Raw genomic sequence first — 20,418 nt, forward strand, 5'->3', positions numbered from 1 at the left:
TCCTTATCAGTTCTCAGTGTTTGATTATTTATAAGAAACTGCAGTCCCACAATGCAGGAATGGCCTCGTTTGTTTTACCCCCTGTGTTAGCAGCTGAGAGACACCCAGAGAAGAGGGTACCTGGAGGTATTTGCTTGCTTTATCCCCTGTGATATCGGCTTAGAGAGAGCCGAGAAGACTGTACCTGGAGGTATTCGTTTGCTTTACCCCCCGTGTTAACGTCTGAGAGACGGCCAGAGGAGAGGGTACCTGGAGGTATTCGTTTGCCTTACCCCCCCGTGTTAACGGCTGAGAGACGGCCAGAGGAGAGGGTACCTGGAGGTATTCGTTTGCCTTACCCCCCCCCGGATTAACGGCTGAGAGACGGCACCTGGAGGTATTCGTTTGCCTTACCCCCCCCCGGATTAACGGCTGAGAGACAGCCAGAGGAGAGGCTACCTGGAGGTATTCGTTTGCTTTACCCCCCATGTCAACGGCTGAGAGACGGCCAGAGGAGAGGGTACCTGGAGGTATTCGTTTGCTTTACCCCCCATGTCAACGGCTGAGAGACGGCCAGAGGAGAGGGTACCTGGAGGTATTTGTCTGCCTTACCCCCCCCCGGATTAACGGCTGAGAGACGGCACCTGGAGGTATTCGTTTGCCTTACCCCCCCCCCGGATTAACGGCTGAGAGACAGCCAGAGGAGAGGGTACCTGGAGGTATTCGTTTGCTTTACCCCCCATGTCAACGGCTGAGAGACGGCCAGAGGAGAGGGTACCTGGAGGTATTTGTCTGCCTTACCCCCCCCCGGATTAACGGCTGAGAGACGGCCAGAGGAGAGGGTACCTGGAGATAGAGGTCCTGCACCAGGGACGGGTGGCGGTCGTCCGGCGTCAGGTAGTCGGAGACGGGCCGGTACTCGGGCCGCACGGAGCACACCGCCTTCAGGACCATGTCCCGCTCATCCTGCCGGAACACGAACTGGCCGAAGAGGTTGTCCAGCGAGAGACCCTCCGCCTCCAGGTGGTTCAGGCATCTGGGGCCGGACACGGGCAACAAGACGGCGAACACGTTAGGAAAAGGACAAATGGAGCGTTTTTTTGTCATTCGGGAATGATGTTTTAATACATAATGCAATCCTCCGTTCATCTTTTTACCATGCATTCTTAATGAAATTGTGAAGCACATGAACCATTCTATGTTTGATTGTAGAAATCAAAGAAATCATAAGACCAGGGTTTCCCGACCTTTTTGGACCCACAACCCTAATTTTTGGTAATTTTTTTGTGACCTCAACAAATACAGACTACTAATAAACACAAAAGAATGCTGAGAACAGTCAACACAGCCCACAACAGGAAGACAAAGCATGCAGGAGCAGAAAGGGGCATGGCCCGCATAGCCCAAAGCTACAAAATCAGAACAACAATACAAAAAAAAATAAAAAGAATCAATTTAAGTTAGAAGTCTCCAGCCATCTTCTGTGAGCTCAAGGTGAAGCAGCCCTTAGCTATGGAGAGCATATCAACACCAGCACCATCATGGGGCGCATGTTTCTCATATTAATTGGAGCTCACAATGATTATTATGTAGACTCTGATCTCAGCGCATAACCTTTCCAACCCGTCGCAGTGATCTAAGACTCGGAGTATCAAATCATCAAATCACGGCCCCATCGTTAGGCAGGAACTTCAGTCCTGCGTCATTGTGGATGGTTGCATGGCCTGATAGATGGGAGTTGGATGGCGATGTGTGTATATTTGCCTGGACAAACCACCCTGCCGGCCATGGTGCAGGCATGAGGCCGTGTACAGAGACAGCTGCCCCCCCGACAACAGCTAGGTAATGTTTATTCAAGGAGAAAGCCGGCATCCACGGGCCAGACCGCGGTTCATAGATATCCCCAAATCAACCATCAGTTGCTGAAATGCAAATGAGAGGGGCTGGATATAATTTGGAAAATGTAATGTAGATCCTTGCCTATGAACTGCAGTTTGGCATCTGGGAAGTAGCCACCCCTTGATACTATCATCATTGTGATCAAATTAAGTTTTAATACATAATACAATCATCTGTACAATCTTTTTACCATGCATTCTTAATGAAATTGTGAAGCACATGAACCATTCTACGGTTTGGTCATACGATTTATATTCAAACAATAAAACAAGTAAAACAGAAGACAGCACTGTGCGCATTAAAACAGGAATTGGACAAAGACAAGAAAGTTTAAAAAACAAAACCCAGCAATTATTATTTTACTGCGGCGCTACCATTGGGCCCACCCATTTTAGGTCCGGGCCTGCCCATTTTGACCCAGGCCTATAGTGAGTAGTGAGTGATTTTCATTCTAGCTGTTCATCCAATAAGCAGCCTGAGGAAAGCTTTGAGTAAAAGCTTCTCAGCCAATCAGCGGCTTCTACCCAAAGTGTGGACTGCCTTCCCACAGGCTGCAACTGATCCAATGAAATGAATGATGTTGGTGCGCAAGCTTCTAAAGCAAGCTCAATGAGACAGACGCAGACGGTAGCTAGCTATTAGCTAAAAAACGCAAAGCAAAGCAGCTTGTTTTCATTTAAATTCTGCAAGAAATGCTGCGAGGAGCAGGAGGAAACTCCTGCCGTTTTAAGTAACGCGGTTACAAGTGACGAGTTAGCATCCTGCTCGATTATTTATCAGTTATCTTGGATTGTTACGTTGTTGTTTATATGGTTAGATATGTTATTTATTTAATTATTCTTAAGAAATGAGCTACAGGAGAAATCATTTTTGATCGATTTCCTGCTGTTTGTGTTTAGCAGCTGTGTCAGATTCAATGCTGCTGTTATTTCGTGTCCATACAGTCCATACACTGTCATTCTGAATTTATAAGAAACAGTTAAATTATTTTGGACAGTTCCCTGCCCGCCGTGCTGGGTAAATAAATGGAGAGAGAAACAGACCCTCCAAAGACATAATTCCATTTCAGTCTTTTTGTGTATTGAACGTTCAAAAGAGATAAATGAAGTTAGGCCTACAGCCAAGGTGTATGTCTTTGTCCGCTTCAGCACTGAGCTGAGGACAGCGACACAAGAGCCACACAGGTAGGCTACTGAGTCGCTGTCCTCAGTGCCGCAGAAAAGCGCTGAAACGGAGATGAAGGGGTACCCGTTTTCTTTTGTGGCTTATTTCAACTGCCCCATCCAGTTTTCTGGAGGCCCACCCACAATCAAAAATCCTGGCGCCGCTAGTGCTGCGGTCACAGATGTCTTGTAAAGTCACACCATTCTCTGAGCCGTTTAGTATCCAAACCGATACAATTGAGCTGATCTGCCCGCTCTAAAGTCAATGCCACAGGGGAGCCCTATGGAGGTACTGACCTCTAGAGGAAATCTTCAGAACTGCACAAACATATCAAAATAGATATCTGGGATCTACTCTGGCCTCCACTACGCTTCCTCAAGACATCAATACAATTATAAAGTAGCAGCTTTTCTAATGAAAGCGAAATAAACAATGAACAATTATAATTGTGCTGCAATTCGTAGTTGTAGTTACTGTAGTGAAAAACGCTGATATTTTGTATGGATATCATGTTGAGCATTTTTGTTAAAATGGTGCTAAACTTTTCAAGTGGGTTCAAGTTCATACTTCAGAGAATTTCTAAACTGATCTTAAAAACATCATTATGAAGTAACCTCTATGTAGAGCGGTTCGACTCTAGAGGCTGAGAAAGAGAGGGCAACAAAGAAGGGATTAGACTGCATGTGACGGCAGTGAGGTCTTGTGAAACAAAAAGGGGCAGATAGCTCGACAGATACAAGCAAAATGTGCTTAGCTTCAACATTGGATAGAGGACTTCGAAAGACCTTGAAGAAAAGACATCAAGAGAAGGAGAGAGCAAGAGAGATAGAGACCGAGAATGGGAGAGAGAGGGAGAGAGGGCAATAGCAAGTGAGAGAGAGACGGATGCTGCCTATAAAGTGTATGTAATAAAAGGGGAAACAGCACGACGAGCAAGAAATGTAATATCATCATTGCAAATGGTAATTAAATTATTGCAACAGTGAGCAGGAAGCAGGCTAAAAGAGGCATGTTTGTTCTGGCACCATAGCAGCTGAAAAAACTTGTGGACGACGTCAATTGGCAGACGAACGGACAGACAGGAAGCCAGTAGGACAGGCAGGAAGGTTTTCAGAGAACAGGAGAGACCATAAGCCGGAGGGGAGATGGCTCGCTGGGCTGGATATTGAGCAAGAAAATACTAGTGCAGTGAAACAATGTCATCAGCATCTGATTACAGAGATCTATGGACTGTAGCGAGTGTCTGCCGTCCTAATGACCACCGTGCTGCCACACAGCATAAGGGGACATTCCCATGGATACGAATGAGCAAGGAGAGAACCCAGATAACAACGAATGACCTCAAAGTGACCAAGACACCCCTATAAAAACCTCACACGGACGTTTGATCAGAATTTGACAAAACAGAGTTTGCATTGCATTGGGTCTGACTGTATGTACACATGCATCTTGTGTTATCCCAGTAACACCTGACATTCGGAGACCTCACAATAATGCCAGCCAGGCTAATGAGGTCTTCATAGAAAAATTAGGGCTGCTCGATTATGAAAAAAAATCATAACCACGATTATTTTGGTAAATATTGAAATCACGATTATTCAAACGATTATTTTTTGAGTTTGAAAACATGATGTATTTATTCAGCATGCGTCTCTAAAAAACACTTTGTAACTGAGAATTCTGAAATTTCTCCTTAAAAAAGACACTAAATTGTCCAAAAGAAAATGTTCAAATCTAAAATAATGTACAGATATGTATCCAGCTGTTCTTTCTATAAAACATGAATAAAAAAGAATTAATAATAATCGAAAACTCGATTATTATTATTATTATGTTTTGATCGTTTGACGCTAAAATCGAAATCGAGATCGAAATTCGATTAATCGCCCAGCCCCAAGTAAAATACAGCTCAATCAATTAGAGATGAAATCCTGGTGGCCACTTCACCTGCAAGCGTGAACCCAACAGTTAGATCCTTTCGCATCAACCAAACAGGGACACTGATTGAAATACATTTGGTCCTACGGTGTGGTCGTGGCAGAAGCACAGAAGTCCACCTGGGTTTAGGGTGACTGCAACGGCACGACCAGGCCTTCAGATGGCCGTCTCTCCAGTGAGCTCGGTGGTGTTACCGTCTGTGGTTGGACCTACCTGCTCACCACGCGGGGGCAGCTGTCGGAGCGGCCCATACACTCCAGAGCTGCGCAGTAAGACCCCAGGTTAGGCTTTAACCCCGCCTCTTCCACCAGGATGAAGATCCGCCCAATTTGGTTCAGTGTGCCCTGTGTGGTAAGAGACGCAAGGCATACAGGATGAGCAATAAAGTCAACATATAAACATACGTTTAGTGGCAGGATTCTCATTGTACCTGATCAAATCACACTTTTGTTCTTAACTTGTTGTTATACGTTGCTTGCTGAAAGAAAGCCAGATTTGAATGTAAAGATTTGATCGGGCTTTCTCACTACATGTTGCTTAACTCAGCAGTAGAGTGAACAAAAGGTATTCTCTTGTTAACCCTTAGAGCAGGAAAACAGGAGAGGCCATAGCGGAAAAGCAAAAGTATATGGCTGACGTAAAATTCTGCCTCAGCAGCAACACCTCCTAGAATAAACTGTGATCTAAACTAAACCTAATAACCATCACAAAAAAGCATGTACTATCTGTTACGTTGAGCTGCCTTTCAATGTACATGATAAAAACATGATCGTAATATTCCTTTTTGTATGCAACGTGTCATATTTGCTGACTTTTGCCTTTGTATTCAATTCGATTTTATTTGTATAGCCCTTAATCACAGGTACAGTCTCAAAGGGCTTAACAGGCCATACATTTATGACCCCCCCCCCCTTAATTAGCAAGGAAGAAATCTTGAGAAGGAACGCAGAGTGGGGGATCCCTCTGTCCAGTGACGATCGGGAGGGCAACAGGTGCCATAGTGGATATATATACATACAGGAAGAACACTTAAATGGTTGCATTTAAGTGTTAATGGTTAAATTAGTGCGTACTATTCTATTTTTGTTCTTAACTTGTACTATTCTAAGAGCGCACACGCTCACCTTCTTGGCCCAGATCCTCATCACCGTGTTGTACATCCCGACGTCCAGCAGCTTGCGGCGGCTCAGGATCCGGTGCTGGCTGAGCAGGAAGCGGTTGGCCCGCTCTAGGTCCCCGGAGAACACGCACGCCTCCAGGTACGAGCGGATGCCGAACTGGGCGTCGCTGCACACGGCTGGCTCTCTGTCCCCCAGCAGGCGCTCCGTGCTGGCGGAGGACGTCAAGTCGCTGACCAGACTCAGCCTCTTCTCCAGCTCCTCCACCTCAGCGTCCTCCTGTGCCTGGGCTTGGAGCTCCAGACTGGGCTGGCTCTGGGCCAGAACGTCCGGAGCCTGCTTTGCGCTGTTCCTTTTAGATGCTTTGTGAGCGGCCACAGCTGCCGCCGATCTTATCTTATCGGCCCATTTCGACGACCCTTCGCTTCCCTGGACCGAAGGTGAAGTCCATATCATGGCTGCGGGTGAGGAGATTGTTTTGTACGATCGACCTGGAGTCATCAGGCCAGCTTGGGGCTTCGTCGTTGGGGTCTCCTTGACGTCCTTGTGGGGCTTCGCCTTGACCTTAGGTGGCGTCTCCTTGACGTTCTTCTTCTGAAGCCCCTGTTCCCGCTTTATTTTGTTGGTCTTCTCCTGATTTAGTTTCTGCAGCCATCGGCTCGGCTGCGTTTTGGAAGACTGTGATTTAGCGGCCCCTTTAGTAAGAGTCTGTTTGGGTTTAACAATGTCCCCTTTCTCATGCAACGTACTTTTGGGGCTCTTTCCAGACCCAGACCCTTTTCCTGATTTGGGTGCTTTGAGTACTTGTACGTTGACATGTTGGATATCTAGGATACCGTGTGACTGCAGTTGTTGGATCCTTGCCTCAAGCACTATGAGAAAGAACAGAGTGTGAAATAAATCAATTGTCTCCCCCAATACAACTAAACAACTAAAATAATAACATAATTTAATGTTAAGTGAGTTTAAAAGGCATACAGATGGATAAAGGTTCAAGTTTCAAAGAGATACAACATCGATAATGAAAAGAAGATACCATCTAGTAGTTGAGTCTGTTTAAGTACACGCGTCGTTGTCTCATCTTTCCTCGGCAATAGCGGGGAGAAATGTCTTTGTTGTAACCAGTGTGTTTCTGGAAGGATGAACAGAAGGGATCAAAATTAAGAGCACACGGGTGTCAACTGTATATGTAGTGTTATTATAACAACATACATAAAAACGTGACTGAATATCGTGTGTCCTGCAACTGATTAAACATGTTAAAGAGCCATAGAATGGCATAGCATTTCACATTGGTCATCATCACCTCTACCGTTCTCTGCAAGTTGATGATATTTGTCTAAATTAATTTGGACTGCGGTAACAAACTTCAGAAAATGGCAATTTTATTATTTTTATGTATCACATTTGTATTCAGACCCAATGACAATGGAGTCAGACTGTCGCACACATGGTTTGTTGATGGTTGATCACCAACGTTGTGACATAAGGACAAGGATCTCACCTGATATGTGCCTTACTGGGCCGTTCCGTATGCCGAAACATAACCGACAGTAGTCCACATGTGTCACCGGAGGAATGCATCTTTGGAATAAACTACGACGGTATAGACACTTGGAAAAGGCACAGATTCTGATGAGTGACATGTTGACATAACCGCGCAGGTTGTAAGCACTAGGCTGCCATTTTGACCAAGGCCAAAGTAGTTGAACACGTAAAAGTGATGGCATTGGTAACAGTAGTGGTTAAAGGATCACAGATGAATCGATTTTCAAGCGGCTTGACGCGCTGTTGTTAAGAAAAACATAGATGGACCTACCAATAAGATCGATGATGGGATCGGGGAAAAAACTAATTAAAAAAAAATATATATATAAAATGTTATAGAACGATTTGCTATGATATTTTTTTTAGGAGAAAGATAAATATAATGTAAATATGTATTTTTTATTTAATTTGTATGTGTTCTTTATTAACAGGTTATTGAGTGAACAGTAGGAAAAATAGGCTTTGATATTTTTGTAAAGGTTTTCCATTGTTAGTCAAAATTGTTATAATTATTGGCCAATAGGTGGCGACGTAATATAAGCAAGATAGTTTCATTGCTTACAGAAAACATTGACCTCAAAGAGAATAGTTCAATAATTCAAGCAAAGCCTTTAATTATGTTATGTATGAATGATATCTCTTGTCATATCACAAAAAATCGACACTGTGGTAAGTGGTTTACAATTGAAACATTAAAGTAGAAGGATTTTTGCATTTGTGTAGTCAACAACTAATAAAACAATTATATATATATATATATATATATATATATATATATATATATATATATATATATATATATAGGCAAATCAATTTAAAAAAGCATTTGTGGGCGTACAATCCACTGCCTCACTTCTAGTATTTATAATAAATTATCAATAATAATAAACAATATCTATGTTTATTATGAAATTATAAGGGTGTTGCATTTCAATCTGAAACATGGTACATAATGCTTATCATCGTGCTGTTTAAAAAAAAAAAAACACAAAAAACCAATTAGCCTCGAGGAAATGTAGTACACTGGCCCACAAAACGTGTTCCCTCTCTTTGGCCCGTCCATCACGTTGGAAAGTTCAAACGATCCGGCGCAATTTAAATCACATCAACTGTGACTCAGCCCCGAATCTAAAAGCAAAACAGAATTAATCTCAGTCACATCCTGTATGCCTACCCCTGACCCCCGGTGGTGTCAGGTTCCCCCTTGTCATGCATCCATAAAGCATTCTTAAACACTTTAGCCGGTCCTTTGTGTCTCGCCGGGCTGGAGGTTAACACAAGCGATCCTCGGCTTGGGAGAGATCGGCCGAGGGACACAGAGGAACAGGGAGAGAGCGAGAGATGGCGGGGGGGGGGGTGGTTGAAGAAGAAATGAGGTCTCTGCGCTACATCCTTTCTCAAAGGATGTGGTGGCTGTCCGGCCGGTGGTAGGTGTCTGCTGCCGAGCGGTAGGTGAGGATCAGGAGGTGTTTGCTGCCACGGTTCACGAGCAGGGGCCCCCTCAACGGGCCCTGTTTGATGTGGTCGACCCCTGTCGACGGTTGGCTCTTTGCGCTGGTGTGACAGTCATTGCCGGGTGACTGACTGTCAATGCCTGGGCCAACAATAGAGGAGAAGACAGGCATTCAGGGAGGCTGATAATGGCCAGGCCAGGACAAGGCTGCCATTCTCACACACTTTGATCATGTCGACTCCTTTGCACACCTTTGTAGGGGTATGCCTATTTGTTTAACAGATGGAGGGAGAGAGACGGCTGTTTTGGAAGCAAACCGCCTCACCTGGCGCTGGAAACTTGACAGAGATGTTTCTTTGTGAAATGGTCGGCATAGTTCACATTTCGAGCATGTTGTTGCATTAGTGAGTGTGTGTGTGTGTGTGCGTGTGTGCGTGTGTGCGTGTGCGTGTGCGTGTGCGTGTGTGTGTGTGTGTGTGTGTGTGTGTGCGTGTGTGTGTGTGTGTGTGTGTGCGTCAGTGTGTGTGGGTGCATGCATGCGTGGGGGTACAAGTCCACACCTCTTAGATGGGATGACTGATCTGTGTTCCATGGAAAAGCAAAGTGCTTTTCAAACACAGCTCATGCAAATATAACAATGAAAATCGGGATTGTGTCACTTTTATCAAAGTACCTATACTCTCTATTTCATATTTGCTTCAGAATGCATGTTGCCATATTAGTTTCATGTGGATAGTGAGAAGTAAACAAAAAGAAACGTCTCTCCTTCTATCAACGGAACTGTAAATCACAGTTACAAAACGACAATGGCAATTAATAAACATACACTCACACAATAAACAGCAACGGTTGGCACCACAAACGGTGGTCGACCTTGACTGAAGATTAGCTAACCTCAATATCTATATGCGGGTCGGTTTGTCCTCCTGTCTTCTGCGTGATCCTAATAGTCACGCCAGTACGTGTTGTTATCTATTTCACTCCTAAATTTCCCACTTCCGCTGAGTTATCCCTCATACCATCAGAGATTACAATCTGCTGCTACCGTGTAACGAACAATCTGAATATCTATCAGATCTCTACATGGATAGCGGACGGATTAGTAGCTGTCTCAGAAACGGCTCACTGCAACAGATTGATAACCACTTATCACGATACCTCTACAATAGACAATGGCCACCCAAGCAGGATATTGGAAGATTATTCCTATTTTAACAAGGGTGATGTTTTTGTGAACTGGTCGGAGCCAACCAGTTCTGGATGTGGGTTTATTCGACCACAGCAGCCACAACACCACAAAGAGTTGGGACAAAGGAGAAAAGGGAATGCACCACCATCATACAAAATGTTGCACAGTGACTAACTGAGTCACCATGCAATATTTAGTATTATCATGAAGGTCACTGTGTCAATTTGAGAATGTCAGCATGTAAAAAGACTATTGACATATTATTTTGAATTTTGTATCAAATATCACCACAGGAAAAAGGGGGAGTGAGTGAGAGACCGATATCTAGAGGGAGATAGAGACGGAGAACAGAGACAACGATACATATGTGGAGATAGAGAGGAACAGGGAGTTAGCAGACAGGAAAAAACAATTAATAATAGGGAGCTATTACTGAGGGATTGTCAGTGCTAAGGGGGAGGTCAGGTTTCAGACTCTTTTTGAAGACTTTGATGTTACAAAACAGGCCTCATTACAGAGATATTATCTCTATTCATACACTTGCAGAGCTACTTGGGTAGCTTGCTGGGAGAGATTAGGTTTGTTCACTCGAGAGCCTCGTCCAAGGGTGCCTGAACAGCAGGGAGAAATTCTCCAACGGTGCTCAACCCTGGGGATTCTTGAGAATGAAACACCTCAGGTCAAACAGGGAACAGCTAGACCCAGCGAGACAAAAACTAATCCGAGATAGAGCCAGCAAGTCCCAGCGAGACCCAAATAGTCCATCTAAACTCAACTGGACCCAGCTTGACTCAGACCCAGCTAGACCAAGTGAGACCCAGGGAGACCCAGGAAGACTAAACTGGACCCATAGCCAGTGAGACCAATTCTGACCCATCTACACCCATCTACACCCATCTAGACCCATCTAGACCCTCCAAGACCCAGCTAAATCCATGGGTGATTTAACAGTAACAGTAATAACAGTAATATGCAAACTCTTAAAGTTAATATACAAAACCATTCAAATGCAAACAATTAATTTCTTTAGTTGTAATTGTTTGTTTGTTAATTTAGTTAATTTTGTTTTTCTTTTAAAACCCATACCATTTATCAAAGCATATTATTGGAAGTCGACAATATTTATCATTCTCATTCACATAACGTAACCGCGATACCACAATGTTGGAAACAGTTGTTTCTAAGACGAAGAGGGAGAACCAGGCTATCTCCTGACCTATCTGACATGCAGAGGGGATGTCCGCCAGCACTCTGACTTCAAGGCGAGCATGTGTACAGTAGGAACTGGTTGTACGGTTTGAATTATGGGCAACTTTGACCAGAAGAGGGTAACTAGTACTTCCTGTGTGAAAAATATGATAAATGTAGAAACAACAGAATTCCTCATTTTCTTTCATGTCTTCATTTCACAATAAATCCTGATATTTAAGTTGGATTACCCCCCCCCCCTCCATGTTTGACCATATCTTGTGTAGCATATTTGTTCAGCTGACATCCTCAACACAAAGGATGAGGGTTGAAAAATGGCACATCAACCAATCACAGAAGCGGTCTGAGAAAGCTCAACCTGCTCTGACATCGTTTTTTTGACGTCAAGGAAACAGTTTTATACAAACATAAACAAACCCTAAACACATTGCAATTGGTTTTCCTTCTCCCCCAATCCCACCCCTCACCCCTCATCCCTCTGCACCTCCAACAGTCTCCCCTCCTTCAGGTTTTTATTCTGGACGCAATTTGAACAAAGTATCGACAGAGAGAAATAACGAGCAACAGCTAAAATAAATCTTGAATCAAATGTTTCGAAAGACTATTTCTAAAAACAGATTTTCTCAGACTTATCAGGAAGATAATGGCAGAGGTTTGGTTGGAGCGGGGTGTGTGTGGGGGGGTGGAGACCCCTAGAAGCAGTAGAGTAGAGACGCCATGGTGGAGTTTAATTGGGGGTAAGAGACTGTGAACAAGCTTGTGTAGATCCATCCAGTGAAAAGCTTTGATGAGGAGCCTGGCAGGCACCAAGGGCAGGAACATGCAGACGGGGTGGAGGGTTGGGAGGGTGTGTGTGTGTGTGTGTGTGTGGGCGGGGGGGGGGGGGAGTGTTGGAACTAGGAACCGAGGGGTGTAGCAAGAGAGCAGCGAGGCAATGGTCTTTTTCTCACTGGTCCTTTTTTTTATGAGGGCAGGGTTTAAACGAGGACTAAAGAGAGGGGACAGCAAGTCTCTGGGAGCAGTTAACTAGCCATGGAGTGTGAAATGACTGTCGGCCTCTTTGTGTGTGTGTGTGTGTGTGTGTGTGTGTGTGTGTGTGTGTGTGTGTGTGTGTGTGTGTGTGTGTGTGTGTGTGTTGCACTCACTCATCAAACACACTTCCAGCGCTGTGTGTCACCTCAGGAGGTTGATCGCATCGTTGAAACAGAGACCTCTTTTTGTTTTGGTTGTAAAGAGGGAGTAAATTGCTAACTGCAAAACTGGACAGACTCACTGCAGCAGAGCATGTGCTGGGAAGCACTGATGCTACTCTCTCCCCCTCTCTCTCTCGCTCTCTCTCTCTCTCTCTCTCTCTCACTCTCTTTCTCTCCCTCTCTTCCCCCTCTCTCTCTCTCCCCCCCCTCTCCCCCTCTCCCCCCCCTCCCTCTGTCTCTCTCTCTCCCTCCCCCCTCTCTCTCCCCCCCTCTCTTTCTCTCTCTCTCTCTCTCTCTCTCTCTCTCTCTCTCTCTCTCTCTCTCCCTCTCTCTCCTTTGCTTTGTGCCTCTCTCTCCCTCACTCTCTCAGTGGCTCTCTCTTTCATGTGTCTTTTGCACGCACTTTTCAAATAACAATCAGGATATAGAAAGTAAAGGATCACCTGTACAAACAGAAAGCACAAAAGCTTCTCTATTTCGACGTATATGGTCTTAAATTGCAAATGTATTTGTTTTATTGATTTTTCTTAATTTTTCTAGGATCTTGTTTAAAAGGCATTTTACGTGATTACACTGAATCAGTCTTTTTTAATCATGGACTGATTAAATAAAAGAGACTGGACTTTGAGGGTCAAAAGGTAATCCATCTCACTGGGACATACGGGGAAGGCTCTGTTCATTTAGTGGAACAGGGATCACTCGAAAAACTGGTGAGAAAATAAAAAGAGCAAAGAGTGTGGGAAGTCACAAAAAATGGTGTTCCTCATTTCCGCCCGCGGCCTCGCAAATCACACAACACACAACATCAGAGGGGGTGTTTCATTGAAACGTTAACACAGGTGATCAGAAGCAGGGTGGCTTTCGCAGAGATCATCTGGACCAGCTCTGCCGACACTCCCAGCCGGCTTTTTTTGGGGGGGGGGGGGGGGGGGGGGGGAGAACTTGGCCATGCAGGTGTCACACAAAGGTCTCCTCACGGACCGCCGCTGGTCAATAAGGCAGTGGAATGAATCACAGTTCAGGAGGGCATTTTATTTTGTTTTATCCAGAACATTTGTATTTGTGGTAACGCTATTATTTCTTATTTGTATTTTCTGTTATAATAGGATAGAACTGTAGGCAGTTCTGATGGTATAATATGCCTGACTTTCAAGAGTCAACTGTTTCCGGTAAAAATCAAAAGACAAATATTTTACAAATCCCATGATGAAGGGCAATTTCTCCTTGGAGCTCATTCTCAACTGCACACAGTTTTTTCTTGTTACAGTTTTCTTAATTTGGAGGCTAATTCACAGGTTTTCTCTCATTTGTTTCAAAGGGTTGTGAATGAGTGCTGTGGCCCCACCCCTCTCCTTTCAAGCCAGATGCAAGCCCAGCGCAGAATAAATTGTGGGACAACTCCTGAAGCTGCTACAGAGGGGGACTGCTGCACTAGCTGGCATACTGATCACACAGGGCCACTCACTGCTTCACTGCCCATACAAGCTGACACACACACATGCACACGCACACACGCACACACACAAACACACACACACACACACACACACACACACACACACACACACACACAGATACGGACGACACTCTGCCTCTCCTAGTGCTTTTGCCTTGCCTGACTCCTGCCCTCTCTCTCTCTCTCCCGCTCTCTTTCTTTCTCTCTCTTCTCTCTGTGTCTCTCTCACTCTGTCACACACTCAGCTCCCTCTCCCTCCCTCACTCACTTCTTTACACACTCCCACTCTTCACTTTTTCCTCTGCCTGTCTCTCTCACTCTCCCCGTCTCTCTCTCTCTCTCTCCCTCCCTCTCTCTCTCTTTCTCTCTATCAAACACACACACACCACGCACACACGCACACACAGAGGCACCGACCGTCATTCAACTTCCTACCAGCCGCGGGTCAGCAGCCGAGACAGGCACCTTACTCCACTTCAGCTGCAAGGAGCGGAGCATCGCAAGGTGCACACACACACACACGCACGCACACACACACACACACACACACGCACACACACACACAGATACACACACACACACACACACACCGCAGACACACTCTCTCACTCACTCTCACACACGCAAAACAGCCACTCACTTTAACTGATTGTATTAGTTAACTTACACACACACACACACACAGACACACACACACACACACACACACACACAGACACACAGAAAACAAGAGACACAAGAAAAGGAACACAGATGCATAAACACATACCTACACAATACGATATCAGAAGAGACTCCATTTAGCCAAGCAGACTTAAATACACCAAAACATACAGAAACACACACACTCACTCGCACACACACACTCACTCGCACACACACACACACACATCCCAGGACTTCAACGCTGCAAGGAGGAAAAAAAGGGGGCAGTGACTGAGGGCCAGGACGGACGCGGACCAGAAGTGCACAGCATGTCGACCGTCGACAATGGATTTATAATCAGATGAGATTCGATCGAGGGCGCGATGCATGAGCTCCGAAAGGGACACACCACCCAGAAGACAAGGATCGCATATTGCCAACGACAGAGAAGCCAACAGGCTCATCGCTGAAAGAGAAGCTGCTCTCTGGCCGGCTCCTCCGCCACACGCAACGGCCGACGCCGACTCTAGGGGACCTGCCGGTGTGTGCGCGCCCGCGTGTTCGAGCGTGTGCCTTCGAGTGTGCGTGCGTGCATTTGCGTGCGTGTGCGCGGCGGTGTGTGTGCCGTCTCCCTCCCTTCACCACCCCAGGACCCCCCCCCCCCCCTCCCCCTCCCCTCCAACCCCCCACCCTCTTGCCAGCCCTCCATCAAGGGGCATCCCCCGGTCAGCAGCATGCCTGCAGCTCACGCTGGGTGCACCCTGGGAGCCTGACCCACCATGCGCCGATGGACACCCCCCGTGGCCCCGGCCCGCTTCCCGGCTCCGGCGGGGCGCCCTCCCAGCCGCCGCTCCTCCTCCTCCTCCTCCTCCTCCTCCTCTTCCCACTCCGTCCGCCTGGCGTGCCTCGCCGTGCTCCTGCTCAGCACCGGCGTGGCGGCGGCGGCGGCGGCGGCCGGCGGCGGCGGCGGCGGCGGCGGCGGCGGCGGCGGCGGCTGTCCTCCTCCGGGGGTCGGGGCGCACAACCCCCTGCAGGCGCTGGCCGGGGGGGTGAACTGCTCCTGGACGCTGGAGAGGCACACGCGCAGCTACAACCACCTGGAGGGCGACGTGAGGCTGCGCCACCTCTACTCCGCCAACAAGTTCTTCCTGTGCATCGACAAGGGCGGCAAGGTGGACGGCACGCGGCGGAAGAACCTGGCCGACAGTAAGTGGCCGAGTTGTGGCTCTCTGCATGTGTAGTTGCGTTGTGTGTCGTGTGTTTTGTGCGTGCGTGTTGTGTGGTCCGAGACACACAGCAGGGCGGGATGCCCTGTGACGCCCTCAGTCCGTTTTGCGTGGTTTTTTTATGTGGTTATTGCTTTCTTATCGGCCCGCTTTTATGGCGGTCGGCTCGGGGTGCCCTGGGGTTATGCCCGTCTCGTTAGCGACGGAGGAGTTGTGTTTGTGTTGTGTCATTAGACCAGAGAGCGACGCGGTTGCTAGGGGGAAAGGGAATATCCTACGGAGGATTGAGGGTCCCTCCTGGGAACCCCGGCGCTGTGTTTACGAGGAAGGCTGACTCGAGGAAAGACGTCTGGGCATCAGTTGGCCCGATCCAAACCGGGCTTCGGAGAAAAGCTTCAGTTTCAGCAGGGGATTAACTTGTCAGAGCTGTGTTGAAAGTGCACCGGTTGTAAGGGGCAGATGTGGCCGCCAACCCAGACACACTCACGTTGTGTAGCCCTCCCCAGACATGGGGCTTCATCCACCACCACGGTGATAACATTATCCTGGGATTCAAATCCTACGTTTGCCAATTTCTATTGTTGGATTGCCATGTTGGATTGCCATCTAGATGTGTTCTTGTAACCCTAACCCTAACCGTATGAGCTTGAGCTCGCTGATATTCAACGTGTGAGCTATAATCTCAGATGTGTGTTGGATCCTGATTTTTGCGATATCATTTCAAACGTTGAGCGGTAGATAATTGATAGAAAAATGAGTAGTAACCGGACAGTGTTTGGTCCGGTCATCAGCTCCACCTCGCTGGTTGTCAAGGTGTTCCCATGACACAACCAAGACACCCAACCGCGGTATCTGCCTCCCACGAGTTCAACATTGCTGCGCACGGTTGATACCGCCGTCGATGAATGTGTGTACGTGTGGCTGTGTGTGCGCGTGAATGGTGAAAGGTGAATGTGAGGCACCTATTGTAAAAGCGCTTCCCGTGGTCACAGCGGTTGGAGCAGCGCTTTATGAATGAGGTCATTTCAAACGGCGTCCTGCAGACGATCCCTGTGAGCGGCGGTTAGCTCTCCGCCGCTCTCTGCGTGCCACCGGCGGCGGTGCAGCATGGATCCCTCGCAGTGGCCCCGGCTCGGCCCATCACTCCACACCCGCCCCCGCCTCCCACGCGGCTCCCAGTGCGGGGGTGCAGTCAATAGAACGACCCGTACGAGGTTATAAGGTTATTCTCTCTGCCCCGCAGTGTCGGTACACGGGGGCCCGCAGGCAGGGGGACACCTGAGAAGAGGGGCCGCTTTTCAACGGCTCGTCATCAATGGGTGTCTTTCAGACGCTTGACCAGGTCAGACCAGCCGACTCGCTCTCTGGTCACGGGCTGACCCCTCCACAGACGGGCCGGGTAACCGGCCTTACGGAGGGATTGATGGACGGACTAAGTGATGGACGGCCCGACTGACTGACTGTCTGACCGACTGACCGTACTAAATAACCGAACGTCGGAGTGAATGGATGGTCCTTTGAGGCTATAATTGTGTATGTTTGGTTGTTAATGCCTTTTCACACAAGTATGTGAGTCAGAGTTTTTCCACCGGGCTTCTGAGGGAGGGGGTAGGACCGGCTGTTGTTGTTGTGGGGGGCGGGGGGGGTTATCCTGCTGGGATTAGCCGCCTGGCTGTTCTTCTTGGTATGGATTCAGGTGGACGTGAGTTATCGTCGGCAGGCTTTTATTGGTGCGCCTTTTGTCCAAGTGGGGATTTCTTATTTTTAATTTATTGGTTAGAGTATGTGTCAGGTGCTACAATAACACATCGCCACCGGCTTCAACCCCGAACTGTACAGACGTCGGGTTGGCATTGGCAAATTGTCGTTTCACGGCCCTTGGAAAACACCAACAGGAGATGCCTAGCACAGCGAGAACCATTCCAGGGTCTTGTCAGAAGTGCTTAGTGAGGTGTGCGGCGCGGCTCTATGTGAGTGAAATGAAACGCCCTCATTCGCTTCAGCCCTCAATCTCTCGTTTCCTTTGGTGGAAAGAACAAGCCGCCGTCGGTTCCCAGAGAGAGAAGGGAGTGTACCTGTACCCTGGCCTCGACCCAGTGCCAAACGCGCGGCCCTCCTGGGCCTCACAGCGACACCAACACCCACCCACCTGTCGTCTTTCACCCCGGGGCCGCGGGATCTGTCCAGGAGGCAGATTGGAGCTCCTACTCTGAGACACTTTCTGTTTTGTTCAAGGCCGATGTTCGTAAACGCCGTATGAGGAACGAGAGTGTTCAACGGGGAGTAAAAACACCTCCTGAAGCAGCCAATGCCTTGATACTGATACGGGCGGGGGGGGGGGGGGGGGGGGGGGCAGGCAGAGATGCATGTTTAATGACCGGCACGGTGACACCGATACAAGAGAGACACCGGAGTGCTGACCCCTGGGCTGGCCTGGGCTGGTGGACTCTGGGCCGTCGGAACAGAGGGCACCCAGAGTGCTCGGTGGGGAGAGCAGATGTTTTGCTTTTTTATTGTAATGGTGATTGCAACGGTGATTGTAATATGATCGTAAAAACGGGACAGGTAATAGATTCCAATCTTAAGGTGACACGCCTTGGAAGAGCTGGTACTCATTCTTTATGACCGCTCAGATAAACATGGAGAGCAGCAACGCAAAATGCACTGACCCCGCGTGAAAACATGAGTGCACACACATACAAGCATGCACCCACACACACTCACACACACACACACACACACACACACACACGCACACACACACACACGCACGCACACACACACACACACACACAAACACACTCTCACATGGACACACACAAAAAAAGGTCACACACTGTGTGGACACACACATTGTAAAAGCAGCATTCTCTATGAAAGTACCATTCAAATTTACGACTTCGAATGAATTCTATTGTGGTGGAGCGCTTCATGAAATCGCTGCACCTTTCATACCGATGCCCCACTACACCCAACCCCAACCCTCCACCTTACCACTAACTCCAGCAACAACCCCACCCACAAACAGTACACACTGACCCTGTTCCACCAGCAGATACATGCCCCTTCCCCACAGCTGCCTGGGACTCAAACCCCAGCCTCAAACCCACCCCCAGCCTCAAACCCACCCCCAGCCTCAAACCAAACCCCAGCCTCAAACCAACCCCAGCCTCAAACCAAACCCCCAGCCTCAAACCCAACCCCCAGCCTCAATCCCAACCCCAGCCTCAATCCCAACCCCAGCCTCAAAGGCAGCCCCTGGTTCAACTCCAAAGGCCAGCCCCCCTAAAGCCCTCGACTCCCCCCACTCATATTTTCCACCCCGACTCCCAGGCTCTCAGGTGTAAAAACAGGGGGAATTAGTCAACAGGCCTTCAGCTAATTGAGGTAGGAAAATATTGTATCAATCCCAGTGGAGCAGGGGCATGGAACAGCTGAGGAAGGACGGGAGCGGCAGAGGGAATGACTTAGAGGCACCATGGGTATAGGGTACAGCCAAAGACACACACGCACACGCTCGCGTGCACACACGCACACACGCACACGCACGCACCCACACACACACTGGAAGCGAGTTGATGGACTCTGGCTTATTGATAACAGACAAAGAGGCAGAATGTGTATTAGTAGTGGTTGTTTCACCACTGCAGGTCCATTTGCCCGAGATGAATTGTAAATAACAATAAATAATGATTGATAAATTTACAGCTTTTTAACAGCTTTAACCGCTTTAATCCACCATCTCACAAAAAAATCATGTAGAAATATCTATATTAAGTGGTTGTATTGAATGGTGAGAACATACGCAACAGAAGGATGGCAGTTTGAATTTTGTGCACTTGGTCAAAAGCTACACGCAGCACTGAACTCTTTGTTTCAGTTCACATAATGTTAAAAAAAATACCCAAAGGACTCCATTGAGTTTTCAGAAGTACAGACAACGTAAGATATTCCAGCACCGTGATAAACTTCACTCTTTTGATCATTTGGTATTCAAATATGTTGGATGTTAATCCGGCACAACAGCCCTGATTTGAGATCACTATCACCTCACTATGAACTCTCAAATCACGCAAGCAAAGTATGAATGCACCTGCTGGCAGGCGGTCACAGAGGGCTCTAAGAATAGCCCATTGAACCGGTCCAGAGAGGAGACGCAGCCTTTCGGCGCAATGACTGATTGGAAATAGGGCCTCAGCATGTTTTTCTTTTTCGCCGCCTATGGTAAAGCAGCAGATGATCGCAGGAAAAGGAAACACACCCTAGTGTTTACCAAAGCAGGCGGGCATCATATCCTGCTCTGGGTCATCGCTCATTCTTTACTTCATTAGGCAGCTGGGCCGTTGCACCTAACAACCATAACATTAGCCCCTTCATCGACTCATCAACCGCTTATTAAGT

General features: G+C 47.6%; 2 protein-coding genes across 2 annotated transcripts in view; one reads left to right on the plus strand and one right to left on the minus strand.

Annotated features, from left to right (window-relative positions):
- Positions 1-7,744, minus strand: part of polrmt (polymerase (RNA) mitochondrial (DNA directed)) — a gene marked incomplete at its 5' end in the record, with an annotated part of 42,230 nt that extends 34,486 nt beyond the window's left edge. The window contains 5 exons of the mRNA XM_079739172.1: positions 826-1,015; positions 5,194-5,324; positions 6,105-6,970; positions 7,135-7,230; positions 7,603-7,744. Of these exons, the coding sequence (XP_079595298.1) occupies positions 826-1,015; positions 5,194-5,324; positions 6,105-6,970; positions 7,135-7,230; positions 7,603-7,744 (1,425 nt within the window). The remainder of the gene's footprint in view (positions 1-825; positions 1,016-5,193; positions 5,325-6,104; positions 6,971-7,134; positions 7,231-7,602) is intronic.
- Positions 7,745-15,558: 7,814 nt separating this feature from the next.
- fgf22 (fibroblast growth factor 22) overlaps positions 15,559-20,418 on the plus strand; it is a 22,598-nt gene continuing 17,738 nt past the window's right edge. Inside the window, exon 1 of the mRNA XM_079740108.1 lies at positions 15,559-15,997. Coding sequence (XP_079596234.1) covers positions 15,571-15,997 — 427 coding nt within the window. The 5' untranslated portion in view covers positions 15,559-15,570. The remainder of the gene's footprint in view (positions 15,998-20,418) is intronic.

This window comes from Pollachius pollachius (genome assembly GCF_949987615.1).
Source record: "Pollachius pollachius genome assembly, chromosome: 7".
Classification (NCBI taxonomy): Eukaryota; Metazoa; Chordata; class Actinopteri; order Gadiformes; family Gadidae; genus Pollachius; species Pollachius pollachius.